The sequence below is a fragment of the Polypterus senegalus genome, chromosome 12 (assembly GCF_016835505.1).
Source record: "Polypterus senegalus isolate Bchr_013 chromosome 12, ASM1683550v1, whole genome shotgun sequence".
Classification (NCBI taxonomy): Eukaryota; Metazoa; Chordata; class Cladistia; order Polypteriformes; family Polypteridae; genus Polypterus; species Polypterus senegalus.
Window position 1 is genome coordinate 157,371,075 of NC_053165.1, and position 12,130 is coordinate 157,383,204.

General features: G+C 45.6%; 1 protein-coding gene across 1 annotated transcript in view; it reads left to right on the top strand.

The window, feature by feature from the left end:
- Nucleotides 1-12,130, top strand: part of pkn1a (protein kinase N1a) — an 81,916-nt gene that overhangs the window by 52,508 nt on the left and 17,278 nt on the right. Inside the window, 6 exon segments of the mRNA XM_039770441.1 lie at nt 1,952-2,024; nt 3,040-3,131; nt 4,142-4,318; nt 5,102-5,164; nt 7,699-7,775; nt 8,356-8,498. Coding sequence (XP_039626375.1) covers nt 1,952-2,024; nt 3,040-3,131; nt 4,142-4,318; nt 5,102-5,164; nt 7,699-7,775; nt 8,356-8,498 — 625 coding nt within the window.

Genomic DNA, 12,130 nt, shown 5'->3' on the forward strand with positions numbered 1-12,130 from the left:
TCCTTGGTGAGGAGTTGATTACCCGGGCTCAAGCAGGAATCGCAAGTGACAGCGAAGATGACTACACTCCCCACGTCAAAAGTGGAACGGCAGCCAAATGCAGCTCTGAGACACTATGGCGCCATCCATCTTCCAGAGATGGTGGACGAAACACATGCATCAAGGTGTCGCAGATCTGGCTGCAAGAGCAAAACATATGTGATGTGCACGAAGTGCAAAGTATTCCTTTGTGTTTCCAAGAAGGAGAATTGCTTTTGAAGTATCATACCAAATAAGCACAACAAAGCAAAATAAAACAGACAAACAAAAGTTATGATTGACAGTTATGGATGTTAAACTCATTCTTATGTTGACTTTTTTGTATTTTCTTTGGCACTAACTGATTGCCATCAAGATTCAGTTTCACATGTATGGCGTTCCGATGTCCACTGTTGTGGACACATGATATCTGGAAAATAAAAACTTTTTTTTGAAAAAAAATGTTTTCAGTATTCTAATTACCCTACAAAGATTAGAGAATTTAAAAAAAAATGTGATTGGACAATATTTTTTTTCCTGGTAGTCAGGAGGATATCATTTTTTTCGGTTCCACAATTGTGAATTACCTCCGGGCTATAAGGAAAGTAGCGTCCTCCAGTGGCCCCCATGGTATCCAGCAAGGCTGTGGTGAAAAATTCCATGATGCCCTGCTGGAATTCGGGGCCCTTCCATGTTGCAGGGATGGCTCCATCTGGCGGTTTGGGGTTGTTCACCGGGATGTACGGCCGGCAATCCCTCACAACACACATATATATATATATATATATATATATATATATATATATATATATATATATATATATATATATATATATATATATATACAGTATCTCACAAAAGTGAGCACACCCTTTTACTTTTATTACAGTATATCTTTTCATAGGACAACACTGAAGATATGACACTTTCATACAATGTAAAAGTATCGCCCCTGCTCAAGGGGTGGGAACAGAAGTTTCCTTCCATTTGCGGGTTACCACTTCATGTTGCCATTCCAGGTAGGAAACGCAAAACTCCTACGTATAATGATCAGTAAGTCAACATACGTGGTACGAAGTTCCATGCCAAAGGTGCCCTGAAGACCTCAGCTAGATCAGCGTCTGCAGCTGTGGGCTACACTAGGGTGACCCTGTTGTCCCCTTTGCTGTGTTAGACCTCATTAAATAAAACGTCCTCACATCCCACACGTGTACCCCTCAGTGTTCCGCTACATTAGCACTTCCTCCCGCTTCCCATCTTTATCTTCTAAATAACAACACATGAGATTATAAAGAGTCAGGGCACCCTGGTGATCCCCATAAAATGATTTGTAAAGCCACAAAAATAAACGAAGAACAAAACAAAAAGAGGTGGCATCTCTTTAGATGCGAGTCCATGGGTGACCGCCTCAGAATGCTTTTCAGGCTAGAGAACAGGAAGGGGCGGGCTCAGGAGGGTGGAAGTGACATCATCGGTGGTTCAACTGTCAATCATTTGGCTGTGGAGTGGGAGGAAGAGAAAAAGCACCAGGTGACAGCGCCACCCCCTGGCCCAGAGTGTCATTACAGCTTTACACAGTACAGGGGTGGGCAAAAAGAGGGTTACACTTGTTCAAATGGAACAACTGATTAATTAATAATAATACAAGAATAAACTGTCATGCTCACAACTGTAAACCTGCTTTTGCCCACCCCGTATAGAAGGGGCACTAAGTCATACTTAATAGTCATTTTCTTTTATTCACTTGATTACTTTATTTTATATTTGTAACCAAATACTATTTTTCTTAAAAAGGGTCCCAAAAATTGAATAAGGACCCCTGAAGCCCCCAAGATCTGCTCTTTGATGTTATAGCAGTGATGAAGGGCAGATGTGAGTGCACCCTGGTCACCCCTTCATCTTCCTTACGGTGTCACTGTGTTTGTCCCTGCAGGCAGAAGAAGACCCCCCTGACCCTGCAGGACTTCAGGTTTATCGCAGTGCTGGGACGAGGACACTTTGGCAAAGTAAGCACGTTTTTCGGGAGATGAGAGGACATGTCCCCTTTATGCCGAAGCGGGTTTGTATCGATGCTGGGCTGGCTGATGATAAATGGAAGCAAAAACTCGGAAATAGACGACTGCTTTGGTGTTCAGACACATGAGCCTGATGTGCCAAGTCTTGCATTCTTTATAACCAATCCTTTTTTATTATTTCTGTTTATAAAGTAATAGGCAAAAAAATAAAATGTGTGACAAATACACCATGAGAGCCGAACCAGCAGTGCGTCTATCTATCATTTATATATATATATATATATATATATATAGATAATTCTATTATATAGTGCCTTTCACATCTACCTATATATTATTTATATAGTGCCTTTCATATCTGTCTGTCTGTCATTCATATAGTGTCTTTCCATAGGCGGCTCTCAGCTTATCTTCAGGCCAGCTTTCTCTTTGCTATCACATGGCATTTGTATGGAGTATTGATAAAGGCCACCTGCCCATCTCAATATGGCTGAAAACACAGAGTAGTCTTCATCATGGAGAGATTGTGAGAGAGTGTTTTGTGGTTGTCATTGTCATTTCAGGGCCGCATGCTGATAGAGAGAAAGGTGGGGTGACTAACTTTTTATCATTCTCACCAGAAATCATGAACCAATGGGGTTCTGTGGTACAGAACGGCCTCCGATTCAGAACCAATCATAAACAGCCTTACCTTAGACCAATAGGAAGAGTCTACCTGTGCCTTTCTGGGCCACTGACCAATGAAATATGCTCTGGTGTGACTCCTCCCACCCCCCCAGTGTCTGTGTTAAGAGTTTAGTGGTGGCCTGTCCCTACCAGTTAGCCAGTTTATGGCCTTCGTGTGGTGGAGGGGGGCCTTTTGGCTTACCTTGAGGCTTGAAACACCCCACCCTAAGATGAAAGACACTTACTGTACTATTAAAGTTTATAATCTTGTCACTTTTTTTGTTTTACATGTGATGTAAGTCATTTCTTTTCATTTTCTTCTGTAACTGCTTGTTGGCAGGTCTTGTTGTCAGAATACCGAAAAAATGGAGAACTGTACGCCATTAAAGCTCTGAAGAAAGGTGACATTGTGGCTCGGGATGAAGTTGAAAGGTGCGTTTTATTACCAATCATTTATATGGCACCTTGTGACAGCATTCAGACCCCTTCAATTTGGTTCCATTTTTATTGTGCTGCCATCTTGTGCCATTCATTTCTATCTATCTATCTATCTATCTATCTATCTATCTAGTATATAGTGCCTTTCACATCTATCATTTATATAGTGCCTTTCACATCTATCTGTCACTTATATAGTGTCTTTCATATCTATCTATCTATCTATCTATTATACAGTGCCTTTCACATGTATCTATCTATCATATAGTGCCTTTCACATGTATAAGTCACTTATATAGTATCTTTCATATCTATCTATCTATCATATAGTGCCTTTCATATCTGTCTGTCATTCATATAGTGTCTTTCATATCTATGTATCCAGAGGTTATGAGATTTCCAGTTATTTTTGGATTCCAGTATCAGAGCTCATCTTGGCTTTTAAACGTATGGGTGGCCCAGTGGCTGTTGCTGTTGCCTGAAGGCGTCACAGTGCTGGGTTCGAATGCTGGATGGTCTTTGTGGAGTTTCCGTGTTTTTGGGTTTTTTTTTTCCCCTTTGTCTTTGTGGGCTTCCCTCCCACATCCCCAAAGACACTCTGGCTATATTAATTCATCATCACCCTCACTGGTTTAAGGGCCATGGTTTGGCTGGTTTGCCCAGATTAGCCAGTTGCACCCCTCAGAGGTCCGTTTTCCACTCTCCTTTAGGGTGATGCTTCCTTCAAACCGGCTTGTTGTAGGTGAGTTAGTAAGGAGGGGGTTCTGGTCCACCCGGTCCCACCTTGTGCCCAGTGGTGGCTCCAGGTGACCCTGAGCGTGACAGTCAGGTGAGTAAATAGAAATGAGGATGAACGGCCGGACTGTAAAGCGCAGCGGGGAGGAGACGCCCGGCGAGGTGCAGTGCAGTGCAGACCTGCGGTTCTCTCTCATCCTTACTGTGTGTTACGTTTGCTACAATGGAGTCTCATCTGTCTCTCCCGCTTCGCTCTTTTTGTCTTTTAGCCTGATGTGTGAGAAGCGCATCTTCGAGACTGTGAACAGCTCCAAGCACCCCTTCCTGGTAAACTTGTTTGCCTGCTTCCAGACCCCTGAGCACGTCTGCTTTGTGATGGAGTACACGGCAGGAGGAGACCTCATGATGCACATCCACGCCGATGTGTTCACTGAGCCCCGAGCTGTGTGAGTCTGGGGGTGAACGGTGGGACCACCTGGCTTATTGGTTTTTTTTTTGTTGCAGCTTTGTCTTTTTCCTCGCCTACCCTCTTTCTGGACTCCATTTCCCAAGCCACCTTGCGAGTGTCCTAATCAGGTTTAGCCCCGAGGCCCACTGCCACCTGCCTGCTGTGTGAGGGAACGACCTGCTCCTGGCGAGTCCATTCTGCCAGTCTTTCCATTATGCCAGCCAGGATGGCTGTCCTGCCTCCTTGGACACCCATAATATATAACAATATTGTACTGTAAGCTGATCTTTAAAGGTACCTTAAAGATGTCATTTAAAAACACATGAGGGTGGCGTACTGTACCTGTAACGTCCTTGGAGGCTCTACTCTACTCTCACTGCCTCCCAGCTTCATTTCCTAACGCTGACGTCTTTGGTGGTCCTCATTGAATAACACGGCATGATGGGTACTCAGGTCCATCGCCCATCTCGGTAGTGTTTAGACCTTGTGGTACAGCGGGCATGGCCCTTGACTTTAACCCCAAGAGGGTTGCCCCTTCTACTCTCGTCTCTGCTCTGCAGCGAGACCCCCGATTGACTCCCTTAACCGGTGTCCGAGGCCTCTAAACTTTCATGGTGTGCACCTCCGGCGTAGCGTAAGGCACCAGGATTCATACAGGAGACCCCCTCTTCCCCTGCCTAACAACCCCATTAGTACGTTTCTGCTAACCTGCATCCCCTGCTGAGGTTTCCCGTTTGCCTGATTTTCATGGAAGACCCCCCTGTTTTTGTGTCCTGTGCAGGTTCTACTCGGCTTGCGTTGTCCTCGGACTGCAGTTTCTTCACGACCACAAGATTGTGTACAGGTAACGATATTTCTGTCAAATATTTAATGTCACATTTAAGACCGGGCCGTCGACCACCACTTGAAGGGGGTCTTATTCGTCTCCATTGCATTCAGGACCCCCCCCCCTACAGGTTAGCAACGTGCTGGAGCCGCTTAGAGGAGTGGAGCAGGATAGCCAGACGTGTCCCGTATGATAAACTTGGTTTGTGGTCTCAATTGAGGGGAACATTGGAGCTGGTGGTCAATCGATCGATCTTTTACTCCTCAGTGCCAATCCCTGTGAAGGACTGGTGCCCGATTGTTACTGCCTTGTGCCCCCCATGACCCTTCTCAGGATTAAGTGGGCTTAGAAAATGGTATGCTATGACCACTTTTATCCAAAGTGACTTAAGAGAGGGGTCAACCTAACCAGGTAGCATCAGCCTGAGCGGGGGCTGTTTGGGAACAAGTGTGACAGCACGAGGGTCCAAAGCTGATCACCTCAAGTGACGAACAAGAAGCCAGTGCAGCCATCAGCTAGGCAGACATTCCCCCAGCACTCGAGGGTCTTCAAACGCTTCTTGAACACATTGAAGGGTGAGAATTTTCGAATGGAGGTGGTCTGCTCAGCCTACCAGCCAGCAGCTGCACGTGAAAAAAAGGGTCTGGCCACCAAATTGCATTCAATTCCGTCGAAGCGTCTCATCGAGGTTGGGGAATTTCATTATTTGATTTTGTGTGTGTGTGTGTGGTTGGGGGGGGCGACTGAATGGGGATCCCAATGCCCCAGTGCAGTGACGGGGACACCGTGCTGTAAAAATGGCGCCATCATTCAGATGAGAAAATCAGAAAATCGAGGGCCTGTCCTGAAGTGCAGGTAGTATGGCTGCTACACAAATGACCGAAGTCTTCAGGAAACACGACACACAAATATGATATTCTATATAGACACTAGGGGGCTCTGCCTCCTGCTCACTTTGCTCACAAACCACGAGACATCCTTCCTCCTTTCAACAGTAATTTGGACGGTGGAAGTCTGGACGGTGTTAACGGTTGTAGATATTCTTCGTGATGTTGTAAGTTGATGTTTTCATCTTCCACACCATCACCACCAACTGTTTCAGCAGAGTCTATTGATACGCATTTAACCAATTTGCCGTGTGACCGATCGACAATTTTCATGTTAATTTGTTTGACTTCATCGTTTCGCGGTGATGGATTGCCCGTGTTGATAACCCTTCAGGATGAAATTCTTTAATTAGATTTGAACACAATACGTCTTCATTTATTGGGAACTTAAAGTGAGGAAAACATAAAATTTTATAAGAGCTGAGAGCGCAGGAAGTATGTCTGACAAAAGCATTCACACCAATGAGAGGTGAGAGGACTGTGGACGGAGTTGAGGGCGGGACTTGAAAAAATCTCTTGGCAATAATCTCGTCTCGTCTCACGATTTCCTTTTATAATAGAGAGCTATATTATTAATCCCTTGTAGTTTATAGTCCGGTCAGGTCGGGCAGCATGCGCTGGTACAATGCATTGCCGCACCCACCACACAACAAAACCGCTTGGGATTCCCACTGGCAACCGGGGTGGGAGGCGGGGGTTGCCAAGTCTAAAAGTCAAACCCCCCGGTCCAGTCCCATCCCCCTACAGAAATGACCAGTGATGTCCGAGAAAAATCTTTTTACTCTCGTTTTTCATGGAGAAGGCCCATAACAAAGCACAGGACCCTGTATTGGCAAACGGTGGACAACAGCAGACAATCGGGTAATTGTCACATAACTTGAGTCACGTAATTCCACACATCTGATATCCACTTGTATGCTCAAAAGGCAGGCGCTTTTTTTTTTTTAGTCAAACTTTGTTAATAACGAACTTTGGAAAACTCTGCATGCAGTATAAACAGGAAAGACTCCTTTCCCACAATGCTGTGCTGTCTCCGTGCAAAAAGGAGATTACAATGTTTTTCTTCGGCCACCACTTCAAACTCTGTGGGGTAAGGAGTGTTAAATCTGTCTGTCTGTCTGTCCATTATATACTGCCTTTCACTCTGTCTGTCTGTCTGTCTGTCTGTCTATTATATACTGCCTTTCACGCTATCTATCTATCTATCTGTCTGTCTATTATATACTGCCTTTCACTCTGTCTGTCTGTCTGTCTGTCTGTCTATTATATACTGCCTTTCACGCTATCTACTATCTATCTGTCTGTCTATTATATACTGCCTTTCACTCTGTCTGTCTGTCTGTCTATTATATTCTGCCTTTCATGCTATCTATCTATCTATCTATCTGTCTATCTGTCTGTCTATTTGTCTGTCTATCATATAGTGCCTTTCACTCTATCTATCGGTCTGTCTGTCTTTCTGTCTGTCTGTCTTATACTGCCTTTCATTCTAACTAACTATCTGTCTGTCTGTCTATCTGTAATTTGTGGGCAGAATATTCTTTTAATATTACAAAATGAAAGTGTTTGTCTAATGACGTTGGCTGGTTTTCCCTGGTGGGATGTTCATCTTCTTCATCTTCATGATGGACATCAAAGCCTGTCCCTTCTCCTTCCCCTTTGCAGAGACCTCAAGCTGGACAACCTGCTGCTGGACACTGAAGGATACGTCAAGATAGCGGATTTTGGCCTCTGTAAAGAAGGTTGGTGCCGATTGTTCAGTGTTGTCAGGGTTTTTGTGGCGACCCGGTGGGTCCCACGGTCTCTCAGATCCCACACCCCGGCTTTGTCGACTCTGTGTGTTCTCCTTTTGGCCACTTGGGGTCTCGTCCCACATCTCAAAGACTTGATTGGTGAATGACAGTCGACTGCGGTGGGTTTGGTTGGATGTGTGCGGTTAGTGACTGGCGCCTTGTCCCTTGGACTGGTCCTGCCTTGCGGTTACATTCACAGGGGGACGTGTGGCCATATTTCTCTGATGGATTGTGGAGGTCAGTTAATGAAATTCTGTAAGCCAATGAGATGCGTTTGGCTTATATGAGAGAAGTTCATTTTGTTTTGAAATTTAGTATGTGACCCACAGCATCATCGGCCGCCGGCCAAACTAGTGCCCTGGGGTCCCTGTTTTGATAGTAAAATCAGAAACATCGTGGGACCCCCAGCCAGTGCCGGGGGCCCTGATGTATGTCACATGACATCAAATCCACAAACACACGTGGTGCGTAACAACTGAATCCCCCTCGCGTTATGAAATGAATGACAATCCGTTTTGTTGTCTTACAGGAATGGGTTATGGAGATCGGACAAGCACTTTCTGCGGTACCCCTGAATTCCTGGCCCCCGAAGTGCTGACAGACACCTCCTACACCCGTGCCGTGGACTGGTGGGGTTTAGGGGTCCTCATTTACGAGATGCTGGTGGGAGAGGTCAGTAGATGATTTTTCCTGTTTACCTTTTTTTTTTTTTTTGGAATGGATGGGCGGTTGAAGGCAAATCTGCACAACGCCGGAGCAAATCCATTTTGAAGCTCTTACAAAACAGAAGGGCATTTTGATTTTCTGGGAATCCACAGGATGCAAAAGGATAATTCAACTATAAAATAACCCCAAGAGAGGGGGGTGCAAGGGCCGGGGGTGTAGAAACAAACCAAGACGGCAAAGTACCTGCTGCCACCCGGGACTGTCCTGCACATGCTGGTCTAGAGCCTTGTGTAGCCCCCCGTCCTCTTATCTCAACAGGGGAGGCTCACGTCATGTAATCCAAGTCTCAGGGGAGAGGTGTAATCATCCCAATATACACTCACTGAGCAAATTCTTAGGACCCCACCATCCCAGTACTGGGCAGCAGGCCACCCTTTGCTCTCAAAACAGCCTCATGTCATGGATTCCACAAGATGTTCCTTGGAGATTTTCTGGCCCACGTTGACCTGATGGCGTCGCACAATTTCTGTAGATTTGTCATTGGCACCCTTCAAGCTGTGAAGCTCACGTTCTCCCACATCCCGAAAGGTCTTCTACGGGATTCTGCTCCAGTGATTGGGAAGGCCACCAAACTCACTACCATGTTCCTGACTCCAGTCTGTGACGACTCTGACTTTGTGATGTGGCGCATTATCATGCTGGAAGTCCGTAATGGTCGGCGACGATACTCAAATAGAGTGTCACTGACTGGTGTAAACGGGACCAGAGTGGACCAATTTCCCACACCGTTACACCACTGACAGAAGGCAGGTTAGGTGCACAGACTCATGCTGTTGGTGTCTACCATCTGTGTGCTTCAGAAGAACTCGAGAGTCATCAGACCACGTGATGTTCTTCCAATCTTCAACCGTCCATATCTGGAAAGCCTTGTGCCCACTGCAGCTGCCTTCACTTTCCACTCTTGGCTAATTGGAGTGGAACCTGACGTGGTCTTCTACCGTCGTGGCCCATCCGCCTCAATGTTCAGCCTTCTTACGTCCGCTCAGCTCAGTTTGTCTTTTGCTGAATTTATTAAAAGCATTTAACATTCCATACAATCAAGTCAAACTTCACAAAACTAACCCCCCGTAAAAATACTACCTTGGCATTTTGACCCGTTAGGTGAGAGAACACTTTGTTCCTCTTTAGTTCGTGATTGAGACCTTTGACATTCGAGCTCACAAACTTTACTGTTTGGTCACAGAGACACTGCCTCTGAACTGTTGTTGTCATGTTATAATCGTGTACATTATTACACATGACAGCTTGAACTTTCATTTCCAGTACTGCCAGGAGTTATGGCTATGAAGCCTACTGTTGTGTTGCCATTTAACAATTGTGGGCATGAAAAGGGCAGAGCAGACATAGCTTGCTGTCTTTCTCTCCTCCCCACACTTCATGAAGTGCCAGTCCTCTGACGCTCCTAGAGACGGAGCTGCTCCTCATCTGACCACCAACGAGGTACAGTGGTACCGCTGTGGAATAAGTCCAACTTGGTATACGTCCTGTCTGGAATCGAAACATTTTGCTCGGTATACGACTCGCTTGCTAGAACACCGCGCGCTACCCTCGTTTACGCCTCTCGAGACAAAGCCACGACTGCCCACGAGCGTCAGTACGCCAGTTGCTAGCATTCAGTGAACAACCGCGCTATAACTCTCTGTGAATTTTCACGTGATTTTGTGTTTTTTTGCGTAAATTTGAATTGATTGTTGAAAAGTATGAAGGTGGCATGCGTATCCGGGACTTGGCTGCCTTGTACCGTATGCCGAGAACGACGGTATCTACGAATGTGAAAAACAGAGACGTGATTAAAAGGTAAAGTGAGGTTCAATTTTCATTTATTTCATCTGATTGCTTTTGTATTTATGTATTTTAGTATTAAGCAGTGTTTAAATTATTTCATACAACCCCATCAATGTATAATATGCCAATAGCAATAGGAATTTTTTCATGGGAACGGATGAATCTATCTATCTATCTAATCATTTTCCCTTTATTTTTTATGGGGAAAAATGTGTTTGGTATACGTCCTATTTGGTAGAAGTCAAAGGATCTGGACCGGATTAAGGTGGCACCGAGGCACCACTGTATTTCCGTCCACAGAACTGCGGCTCACTTGATGTTGGCTTTTTTTTTTTTTTGCTCCATTCCAAGTAAACTGTTGTGTCCGGAATACTCAAACCAGCCCGTCTGGTACTAACAAATGATGCCATGGCGGAGATCCCTGAGGTCGCATTTGGTCCCCATTCTGGTGTTTTGATGTCAACGTGAACTGAAGCTGCTGACCCACATCTGCGGGGCTGTATGCATTGTGCTGCTGCTGCTGCCACGTGATTGGCTGCTTAGATCATTGCATGGCTAAGCAGGTGTTCCTAATAGTTTACCCAGTGAGTGTTGTAGAGGCTAGGGGTCAATGTTGCCCCTTAAACCCAACAGACAGACACACTGGGTAAAAGCACCTTCTTTAAACAGTGCCCTCCCAGCACCACAGTAATAAACACTAAGCACAATATTCTTCTTTCTCTCTCTGTATTCTTTCTCCTCCACACCTCCCAGCAAGCTTTGTCCGCCGACTCTGGCTGTCTGGCTGGGTTCCCTGTAGTCCTTTAAATAGTGTGCGACCCGGAAGTACTTCCTTCCTTCCGATCACGCGACTTGCCAGCACTTCTGGGTCAGATAGACAACTTACATTTTTTTTTTTCTTTTTTCAGCCCGGAAGTACTTCTGGGCTTCCGTCCCCATGACCTTCTAGTATTTCCGGGCTTCGCATCCCATCCTTGTCTCACAGCATCCCCCTGGCGGCACCCATGGTACCCAGCAAGGGCTGTATAAGCGAACTCCATATCCCATGGTGCCCTGCAGGAATGCAGGGTACAGCTATAGTCCAGGGAAGCTGCCATCTAATGTCCTGGGGGAGGCAGGCAGTGTCCCAAAGTAGCTGCCTTCCACTCCTTGGGTGTCCCGGCCGTCCATCACGGTGTATAAAGCCACCATAGAACAAAGGAGTTTTCTTCAGCCTCCCCTGAAAGATGCCATTGGTTGAAACTCTGCGATACGTCGTGTGCTTTAGGTTTCTGACCTCTCTAGTAACTTCGCGCAGTCTGTACGGCGACAGACTACTTGTTAGCTGTTCATTTTGTTTTTTTTGATTTACTCTGTTAATCTTCGAAGGGAAGTTGTCTATTCGGGGGACAAAGCGCAGGGTCAGCCATTGTACAGTGCCCCCTGGAGTCATCTTAACTTATAAGCTTAGGAATCACAGGGGCCAAAATATGACGGAGAGTTCACTTGCCACCCTCCAGTAGATCTCGCGCATTGAAAGGTAGAGTTGTCCTCAGAAATGGACAAACGTGTTGGTGCCCCTCCACGAAAAAGATTGTCTCTGGAATATCTTGAAGTCATTAGCACCCCTTGTTGTTAATCCCGTCTTTAACAAAAATCGGACCTTGCATTCCAGTTTGGATTCAACGCAGAATTTCAAATGAGAAATTGTTCTTTGTTTCACTTTATACATCTTCTTGTATTAAGAATTTGTTAGTTTGGCGGTCAGAGCACGGGGTCAGCCATTGTACAGCGAGTGCAGGTTAAGGGCCAAT